Below are 10931 nucleotides of genomic sequence, written 5' to 3' on the forward strand. Positions count from 1 at the left end.
GTTTGTGTGTGTGCAGCAGCCCTTACCGGAGCGCGATGGGAGCGTGTGCTGCCTCTGGAAAAGACAGATATGCGCCATCTGCTGGGTGGAGCAGCAGGAAAAATCCCCCTCACCACAGGTGATCCCCCGCCCCATTTTACCGGAGCGTGGTATTGGATATGTGTGTGTGTGCAGCAGCGGGGAGCAGCAGGAACAATCTCAAGGTGCTCCTTCCCCAGTGGGGGCCCAAAAGTGTCACCCTTTTCCCAGTGTAAACCCAAGTGAGACCCGGGCCCCCACCACCTCAAAGAGGGTCTCAGGTGGAGCCCCCCTCAATATAACTCAAGTGGGGCCCCCTCAAACCAAGTGGGGATCTCAAGTGCAACTCCCCCAACCCCAGTACGCTCAAGTGGGACCCCCATCCCCACAACCCTGTGAGGCCCCCCCCCCCACCCCGTGGAAATCAAGTGTGGCCCCCTCAAACCCGGTAGGCTCAAGTGAGACCCCCCCACATGGTGGCTGCCCAAGTGGGCTCCCCCAAAAGTGTCTCCCTCCACCCCAGAGGGGGCTCAAGTGGAGCCAGGGGAGGAACGCAGTAGCCAATGCCCTTTACTTACCCCTGGATGTGTCCCTGCAACCTCCCTGTACAGAATTATAGGAAGCTCCTCTCCCTCCTTTACTTTTTACTGTTAATAAAAAAATATATATCTACTGTATATATATATGTAGCCCCCTTCCCCCCGTGTCTAAGGGAAACTACGTGTGGTACTTTACCTGAGTGGCTCACAGGAGGCCTGATCCTCCGCTGCAGGGACCCTGGGGTGGTCGTGGTATATGTGATGACCGCACCTCCACCTGGGAGGGATCCACGCGCAATTGGATAACCCCTTCCAAGGAACACACAGTAAAGAATAATTATACAAATGGTGATATAGCACTTATCTTTACTGGCAACACGTAGCTAATAACACAAAACCATACACACCTCGCACGGCCGTACCCACAACGTGCCCCGCTGTCCAACACCTCCTTGTCCACATCCCGGCGAGGTTCCCCAATGTAAATAAATCTAATTTAGCTAGCCTCTCCCCATAAGTTAGATTGTCCATCCCCTTTATTAATTAGGTTGGTTCTTCTCTGCACTCTCTCTAGTTCCATAATGACATTATCTTATTTTATGTAGCCCTTGTGCCCCCACCCCTTAGTGAGATTGGGGGGTATGCTCTCTCCAGCTACTTCTAGGTGTTGGGCTGCGTACCTGTAGGCAACAGGAGGGCTGAGCGCTCCGCGGTGGTGTGGGGAGAAACAGGACAGTAGGGACAGGTACCTTGATCTCACTTGGTGCAATGCCTCCAGCCAGCAGGAATCCCTGTAGATATTCAGGGGATGGGACCCCACTGACACTCCTCCATTCAACAGAAACAGGAACACACCGCATGTCTTTTCTGCGTGGTTTTATTTTGCAGTCAGCTCAAAGTGCAGAGAACAGGCTTTCTTATTTCTGGATCCTATCATGCTTCTCTTTCTCTCCTAAATCAGAGCCCTGACTCAGGCAGCATAATTCCCTTCCCTCCCAGTCCCTCATGGGTGGGAGGAAGAGACTGTTCTTTCTCTATCTGCTCACTCAACTTCTTCCAGAACTCAACTTTCAACTGACATACACTTTTTGGGAGGATCTCACAATTTGTATATCTTTGGGGAGTGTCTCTAACTCTGACTCATAGCAAACCAGAGCCGGATACATATTGGCCCACACACATCAGGGGGTGTTCCAACCAATATCCACCCCTCAGATTGACATCCTCAGAGTTGCTAGGCCTGCCCTTGAATACTGATACATATTCAAGGCTGGAACACACACACACACACAGGCCTAAGGAAGGAATTAACCTTTCCACTGCCTGCACTAACAGGACTAACAGGACTGACAGAGGAAAGGCCCAAAGAAAGAAATAGCTTCCGGAAGGCCAGGCTATATTTATGTAATGTAACTGCCGCTTTTCATATACCGTGAATTTTGACATTATAATCCCTTCTGCTATTTTATTTTAAAGTGCAGTCCGATGAAGGACTTAAGGCCTATTGTGAGAAACACGATTTTCAATAACCACTCATTTTTTCAAACAAGGCGATTTATTTCCTTAATAAATATGGCTTCAGTTTTGTTTTAAATGCACCACTTTAGCACCCAGAGCCTTTGACGAACAACTTCTATAATATGGCAACCCTCATTTATTATATGAGAGAAAATGATGCGTCAAATTTTTTACAAATAAAAAAACAACTGCCCGTTACGACGACATGTGGGTACAGAAGCTTCTTCGTAGAGCAATAAACTTGTCTCCCTGTTCCAGAGAGGGACAAAAGAATTTGGGTATCAACAAAAGCAAGATATTCTTTGGCTGTCTATGTTGAGGTGTCAGTATTTAATATATATAATCAGATTCCATCTAAAGAATAAAAAGTACAAATGTACACAGCAAATGCACTCTGAATTTGTATTTTTATTTTGTGCTTCCTTACAAAGTCTAGGCGCAAAGTTCACCTTTCCTGTCTTGCCTTCAAATTCTTTCTGGGCAAACTACCCCCCTACATGAACAAGCTCCTCACCCCTACCACATGCAGCACTTATCATCTGAGATCTGACTCCAAAAGACTGTTCATGGTCCCACGCTTCTCTTTCTCTTACTGTTTGCGTACAGTTTGCGTACTGCTGGCTTAAAGGACTGTGCTCATAGAAGAGAGAATCAGGGTCAATGTTGTTGGAATAACCACCGCTGTGCGCCCTGCGGGCCTATTCTACTGCATATTGCCAAAACGACAACCGGGATGAAGTCACCAGGAATTTTTGGCCGAAACCAAACCAAACATATTCTTCGGAAAATATAGAATTATCCCCTCTGTCTGCTGCTCATTGTCAGGCTGGCTCTGACATAGACTGCGGGTTCAAGGAGAAACGTTTTCAGCTGTTCAGCATCAAGCTTTAAATCATAGCATGAAATCATAGAAAGGCAACTGCAGGGTGCCGGCTATTACAAATTCGTAGAACAAAAACGGTGTCGTTTATATCCAAACACAAAGTGATCAATCTCCAGTGACATAGAATGTGACATTTTAATGAATCCAGTTCCAAGTGAGAATTTCTCATACAGCGCATGCTAAAGGTCATGTTATAACATCGTTCCATGCTCCCGCTGCTATTCCCCTGCACTCCAGGTCTTTCAAGTTTACTTGTAATTAGAGAACATTCTATTTTATTTTTTTTGTAATATTCTTTTTATCCTTTCCAATAAAGGAATTACAAAAGGCTTTCCATGCCATATCCACATGAAAACATATTTAAACACAATATAAAATCTCATACAACAAGACATACAGGGAAGGAAAATAAATTTATACCGTTCAGATAGAAAGAGAGAAATAAAAGTCGCCTCCGATAACTACGTGTGCCATGGTGTTTAGTTATAATCTAAATTCAAAGTGACAGTATTGTTCTGACAGTGTTAAGTATAGTTAGCCGAATCAGACAGATTGTCTAAAAGTTAATCATATAGGTGTTATTTTCCTGATCATAATATCCCACATTTGCTTAGGTGCTGCATTCAGCAGACGTGGGGTGTACAATTATCTCCAATAGGACGCTATGTACTCTTCTACTACAGTAGTTTTCCAAGGGTCACTGTGTGCTGCACTCTCATATGCAGTGAAAATACTGTAGGGTAATGATACTAATTAATAATGAACTTTTATTGGGTATAAGATAAAATAAGGCCAGGCTAATAAAATCAAAAGAATAATAAGTGAAATACAGAAATGTATATACAATGGGCGACACGGGTTACAGGTGTGATTGCACCAAGGGCAGTTAATCAGAAACGGGTGTCCCATATAAGCTCAGCACCATAAAGTAAAGTGTATATACAAAGCAATCCTGTAAAGGTGAAAACTGGACTGCTGTCCTAAAGATTGACGAATAGCTATGGTTAGGATAGATAATAGTAGCTAGTGAAGCTCAGGTATATAGCCCCTGTTGGGGTTGCTAGTGTAAGAGCTCCTGTGTAATCAGCTGTACGTATTGTAGTAGTAATAAATAGGAGCACTTTGGTATTGAGCACCTGCAGTCCTGTTCTAAACCCTGATCAAATCATGGGAAGGGGAATAGAGGACCCTATAACTCTAGTCTTTTAGACAATCTGAGGAAGCAATACACAAAAGCACTTTCTTGCTAGTTCCCCGTCGGTTGCGCTGTCGATCGGAGAAGCAAGTGTAGTGTCTGATTGCCCTAGGAGAATCACACGCTGATGTTATGACGTCAGAGCGGCGACAGACGAAGGTTTCGTGTCATCATGACACTTTTTTCAGAGTTCTCCAAAGGAGCCAGAAAACTGATTATGAGTAGAAGGGCCAAAAGAATAACATAATGTAAACTAAAATATATCTAAAGACCTAAAAATTATTATATTTGAACATTTTGCAAACATTTACAGTATAAGATCTTTAACATATATTTAAAGTACCTTTGTGTAAAAGTGAGAGTTCATGTGAAAAATTGCACTTACCTGTCTCAACATCTGCAAAGAAATTAGCAGAAGAAGACAGGACAAGGCCATGGACCGCAAATTGAAGAGCCCTGCTAGGGGGAAGCATTGCAAGGTTGAGCATTGCATTTTAAGAGTGTTGCATTTTAAAGTGGGATTTTTTAAGTGAATATGTGTATAGCGATGGCTGGTCCAGCTAACTTTCTGCTCCTCCTGTCACGTAAGCCCTAGTAGCCACAGGCCGTGGCAGGCTATCCTATGGGTTTACCACCTCACGCAGCCTCCCTGATTGGCATAAGATTTGGTAACCTTGGGTCTGTGTGGCAACCAATGCTGGAGCAGATTCGGTACCCTCCCCTTTTGCATCCGGGAGGAGGCTCCCTAAATTATAATTAGGAGTCCACCTCTGAGGCGTGAGTGAGTCAGTCGACCCCTGCCCTGCCTGGGGTTCAGGTGTCGTGCCCTTCCTGGGGTATGGGTGGCAAGCCTACCCTTTCGGGGTTAAGGTGTTCCAGTCTCCCTATCTATAAGGGACGGGAGCAATACCAGTGCTCCGCACGAGGCCTTCAATTCTACCGCTGGCCATGCACCATCCATGGACCTGATATCCTTCATTCATTGATGCCTACGCTGTGTTTTCATCTATCAGTGAGCATCAATAAAGACCCTCATTTATACCTCTGGCTTGAGTGCGGTCCTTTATCCAGGTGTGGTGGAGGAAGAACCGTCATGGTAGGGGCTGTCTGCAGCTGTGCTGTGGCCTACCGTTGCTGGAGGCGCTGACACCAGGATGACAAGGACCCATGGCAGACCCTTATGACAGCCCTGTTTTCCCCCATAACATCGCGGGAAGACTCACCTCTCCTGTCCCTTGCAGGTACCAGCACCACACTCAGCAGTAGCCATGGCGGAATCTCCCAGAGAGGGGGGGAACATGTGTTACATGTTGTTAGACAGTAGTAATATACTGTATGTAGCACTGTTTCCCCCACCCTTAGTGAGACCTGTGTTGATGGTGCGGTGCGTACCTGTGAGGCTGGAACAGCAGGTCTTGAGATACTCCGCGGTGGTATGGGGAGACATCAGGACAGGTTTTCAATGTTAATCCCTCAGGTGACAGTGCCTCCAGCCAGCGAGGAACCCGGTGTGACCAGGATGGTCTATGCTGACACTCTTTGTGTGAACAAGGCAGTTATCCACACAGATAGATGATTAACTGATGTTTATTGTCCTTACAGAGCAAGTCACAGCATTCCCTTCTGGAGTAACACTCCCTCTTTCATAAGGCCCTCCAGGCCCCATCCAGCTACTTGTCCTTGATGGCACACAGGATAACCATACCCCCACTCCGCAGGGGGAGGGTAGACAGATTGCCTGATTTCTGGGAGAGTGTCAGTATATCCCCAGGGTGTGGCTTGTAACCCTGCCCCGTAACAGGGCAGGTCTGATACTGACAGGCTTACTTTAACTTCATGTGAACCAACCAATATCCCCCCAAGGCTGACACCCTCTGGTTGTTGCTAGGCCTGCCCCTGGATACAGTAAGAATGCATCCAGGCTGCAATAGCAAACTAGGCCTTTTGAAAGAGCTTTTCCCTCACAGAGCCTTTACCTAACAGGGCTTATACTGTGAGGGCCCAAAATAAGGATAGCGGACGGAGGGCTAGGCTATATAACAGAAAAAAAAGAAGAAAAAGCACCCGATCTTCGTGTATTAACGTAAATAAAATGTAATAAAACATGGACATCACAATTCAAAACTCACAAGATTCCAAATATAAAAAGCATTGTATAAGTAATACTCATGCTCCGACCCGTCGTGTGTTGCCGCCACGGCGCCTCTGCTCCACTGGGTATGCTCTGGACTGACGTCACGCCTCTCAGATGGTGTTACACCTTGGAGGTTCCTCCGGCAACTCCCGTCTCTTGGATGTAAGTTCCCTTTGTGGTATAGAGTCTCAATACACAGGAACAGGGTCTGGCTTCACTCCCACAACTGGCACTAATTCTGAGCACTTGTAAAATGACAGTCTATACATTGTAATATATTACAGTATATATTGATCTAGTGCACTTTAGACTTGTCAATATTTAGCATCATATTGTGGTTATTCTTTAACACACTAGAGGTGTTTCATATATAATCAACATCCAATTATACACCATACTAGTCATTACATCCAGATATACTAGGTGCAGTCTTTTCTTTTTCCTATATATATATATATATATATATGTAGCCCCGGACCCCCTTGGTACCTCCGCTGCCGGGGGCGATGACGATTGCTGCCGGAGCCAAGCGGCAGACCCACTGGCATTTCTGGAGGGTGGGGTCCGAGCAGGGAGCGCTCCGGTGTTCCGGAGGCTCCGCGGCAGCCCGACAGCACAGGGCGCCGCCATGTGTGTTCCTCGCACATGCGCAGTGTAGAGATGCGGTGGGAGGCCCCTGTTAATTTGCGCATGTGCAGTACATGCGCCCGAAAGGGCAGCCAATCGCAAGGAGGCTATAGCAGGGACTACAAGTCCCTTGAGTCACAGGAGCGCACCACATAATGCCAGTCTCTTTGATAAAGCGCCTCCACGGCGGGAAACGCGTCAGAGTTTTAAATGTTAGTGTGTCTGTCCCTCTTTTTTGGCTTATATGCCCAATAAATAATTATTATTTTGCTACTGGCCCTTTTTCTTATTTTTATTAGCAGTGCTCTACTTTTTTCCTCCCAGTTCCTAATGCCAGGGAGCCAATAGGAGTGCAGGGATCTCGGCAGGCTGATATTGATACATTTAGCGCGCTGAGCCCACGCTAGCAGTCAGGACCAGGAAGAGCTAGGGGTAGGAGGTGTGCAGGGGTCTGTGACCCACTGCATTAGGCCAGCAGCCCCCTAGGCCCCAGTTAGGTCCTGAGCCATATTACAGCTTGTTGTGCTTCAGGGACAGGCCTTAGATTAGGGACCCTGCCCCCTTAGTAATATATATATAGTGGCAGTGAGGGATATAGAGGACTCCGCGAAGAGGTTTGGGATCAGGCCTACTCTACAGAGAGCAGGACTATCTTCAGGGTGGGATCGCCCCTAACGGATCACCGTGCTGGTGAAACCAGGATGTCGCGCAGGAGGTCGGCGGATCCTTTTTGAAGACATTTAAGGGCCCAGGTGCCATCGCACTGGGCAGGTATCGTATCTTTACGTGCACCAGTGCACTGATCACGCCTAATAAAGTGGAGGTTACACTTGATACACTTAAGGGACAGAGTGGTCAAGGGCCTCAGACATTACTGTGGACACAGTGTGGGGGTACATGGTGGTGGGGGAAGGGTTATACTTTCTATGAGGGAGAGTATTGTTTATGACGATTATAGAGTGATAAGTGATATAGATGTGCATTCAGTAAAGACTGTTTTGTTTATGCTAGTCAGTATTCTTGTGGTTGTGTCCTGTGAGGGGCTCCTCCCACTTTGTTGGGATCCCTCCCAGGTGGCGGCGCTGCACCAATTGGTAGAAATATACCACCCCAAGCTCTCCGTGGCAGAGGCTCAGGCCCTGTGAGCCAACAGGTTTATAACAGCATTAGTAGTTCTGTGTTCAGTGGGAAACAGTGCTACATTTGGAGGCGCTGCTGAGAGCAGACCTGGGGTGCCCTATTCTATTTTTGTGTAAAATTGTGCAATTTCAATTAAAGATGGCGTGCTCCATAGTATCCTTGCCGTCACGCCAGGAGGTATACGAATGGGCCTTGGAGATGCAAGTCCCACCTCTCCACACGCTAGCTGTGGGACAAGTCCCCGTGGACACTGCCACCTATGATATGCGAGTGGCCTTGAAGCAACACCCAAACCTACAGAGTACCGTAAAAATAAAAATCCTGTGCCGGCGCAAAGACGCCAACAAAGTGTGGTGCTCAGTGTTAGTGAATGTGGGACACGTTATAACTAAAGATGAAGGCCCCGATACCTTGTGGCTCGTGGGAGAGCTAAGTTCCAGATGCCCCGTCATCTATCCTGAAATGCCTATAAAATCAGAGCCTAGCAGCTCTCATACGAACTTAAAAGAGGTTGCTATGAAATTGTCGCCCCCTTTCCCAGGGAGCTTTTGTGAGGATGACATCAGCACCATATCCGATTCTAATTGGTGCTTAAGTGTCGGCAGCCCCTGTTCCAGTCGTATGGGAGATATACAATTACTAGCCAAGGTCATACACCAACTGGAAGTGTCCAAAACTGAATCCCCATTCCAGACACCATATCGCAAATTGGAAATCTTTTCTGGGACCATCCCTACCCCTACCGGAGAAGAGGCTTTCGAAGTCTGGAAAGATTACACTCTACAGGTCTTAGACGAATGGACGTGCCCTGACCCTGTGAAGAGGCAGAGGATCATGGAATGTCTAAGGCCGTCCGCCTCCACTATGATAAAAATGTACAAGAATCAACATGCAGAGGTCACGGCGCAGCGGATGATGGAGTCTCTCAATCAAATCTACGGACGAGAGGAAGACGTGAGTGAACTGATGTCCAAATACTACCACCTCAGCCAAAGGGAGGGAGAAGATCTATCAGATTTTATCCATCGGATCCAATTGATTTTGTGGGACCTACGTTCCCGTAATGCCATTAAGGCTTCCGAAGTGAATGAATATCGGCGCACTCAATTCCTGCAGGGAGCTATACCCACCCACCATATTGTAGTGATGATTAGACGCTCACTGTTGAAAGGGGAGCCACCTACGTTAGAAGATCTACTGGACATAGTGAAGGGTCATGAGGCCTACACTAGGTTAGATACTCCCAAGAAGACCAAAGAACTCCTCAAGAGTGACACCCAGGGAGCATCCGCTACCAAGGTCAAGAAATCTCCAAGTCGGGAGGAGGAAACTCCGCCCAAGACACTCTGCCAAATCCAGGCCATCAGGAAGAGCTTCTCCCACATACAAGGCTCATCTGGAACGTAGCGAAGTCGTCTGCTATGGCTGCGGTCGAAAAAGCCCCTTCTCCCGGGACTGTCCAGAACAGGGAGACCCAGACGAAGAACCTCCCAGTAGAAGAAGTTCGGCTAAGTCCATGGTCTGCCACGTACAGGCGGCAGGGACCGAAATTTCGGAAACTCCTCCTGGACCCGACGATACCCCTCCTGAACCAAGCCAGTGATGAAGCTCCCCCATTGGATGAATACAGTCGGGTGGGCCCATCCGCCATCGCGCGAGTCGTGCTAGAGGGAGTATACGCATCTGCCTTGTTGGACACCGGATCTCAGGTGACCATAATATACCGAACATTCTACAATCAACACCTTACTCATCGCCCCTTGCGGTCGGCGGAGCATATGAAGGTGAGGGGATTGAGCAATGAAGATTACCCCATTGATGGGATCGTACAGGTCAAATTGGAGATAGTCCAACTGAACACCGGCAAGACACACCCCATGTATATAGAAGCCATGTTATGCCCTGAACCTCAAGAGCAGTGCAAGTACCCGATCATCCTGGGAACAAATACTGACATAGTGCGAGCTGTAATCAGGGCATACTTGAAAGAGACCAACGAACTGCCTATGGCCAACCCACTACTCAATCCAGGCCTGCGTGAGGAGTGCAACAGGGTATATGCTTTAGAGCGTCACGGGGACCTCTACAACCGTTAGCTGGACTGACAACCATTTTACCAGGGGGAGTGCAATGCATGGCCGCTTGGTGTTGCTATCCTGATCGAGATGAGATCAACCATCTTTTCTCTCTGGAAAGCACCCCAGAGGAAGACGTCCAGAGGGGGTACCAAGTAATACAGTACCTGAAGTGAGAGAATGGACAACAAAAATTCCTCCCCGAACTTATGTATATGTTCAGAATATTTCCCCATTCCTGATGGAACTCGATGCAGGACAAAGCTTGGGCTGCATATATCCGGTCAGTACGGTGGAAACAACGCCACAAGTGAGCACCGCCGCAGTAAGTGAGCAGCCAGCCGAACTGAACTTCAACTTCGGAGATTCGATGTTGCCTACTGGATGGAAAGATCGACTGACAGCCCAGTTGAACGAGCGACGGATGGTGTTCTCCATGAGTGAGATAGATGTGGGTTGCAGTCGCAGCACCCAACACACCATTAGACTGAGTGACACCACTCCCTTCCGTGAACGCTCCCGTCGTATCGCCTGTAGGGATGTGGATGATGTAAGGAACGTCCTGCAAGAAATGGAGACCGCCAGGATTGTGACAGAGTCCTGAAGTCCTTACGGCTCACCCATAGTGGTGGTAAGGAAGAAGAACAGATCCGTGAGACTGTGCGTCAATTATCGAACCCTGAACCATCGCATGGTACCCAATCAATACACCCTTCCTCGCATCAAAGAGATTCTAAATGCACTCACCGGAAGCCAATGGTTCAGTGTTCTCGATTTACGATCTGGGTACTACAAGGTACCG

The 10931-nt window shown here is 47.6% G+C and overlaps 1 protein-coding gene across 1 annotated transcript; it reads left to right on the top strand.

Moving 5' to 3' along the window:
* Window positions 1-8192: 8192 nt before the first annotated feature.
* On the top strand, window positions 8193-9461 carry LOC142492445 (paraneoplastic antigen Ma2 homolog). The gene has a single exon (XM_075595082.1). It carries the CDS (start codon window positions 8193-8195, stop codon window positions 9459-9461), a length of 1269 nt encoding a protein of 422 aa, XP_075451197.1.
* Window positions 9462-10931: the final 1470 nt, after the last annotated feature.

This window comes from Ascaphus truei, chromosome 4 (assembly GCF_040206685.1).
Source record: "Ascaphus truei isolate aAscTru1 chromosome 4, aAscTru1.hap1, whole genome shotgun sequence".
Classification (NCBI taxonomy): domain Eukaryota; kingdom Metazoa; phylum Chordata; class Amphibia; order Anura; family Ascaphidae; genus Ascaphus; species Ascaphus truei.

What these genes read in the sequence shown, in the direction of transcription:
- LOC142492445 (XM_075595082.1), top strand. Translation starts at nt 8,193, where the DNA reads ATGGCGTGCTCCATAGTATCCTTGCCGTCACGCCAGGAGGTATACGAA.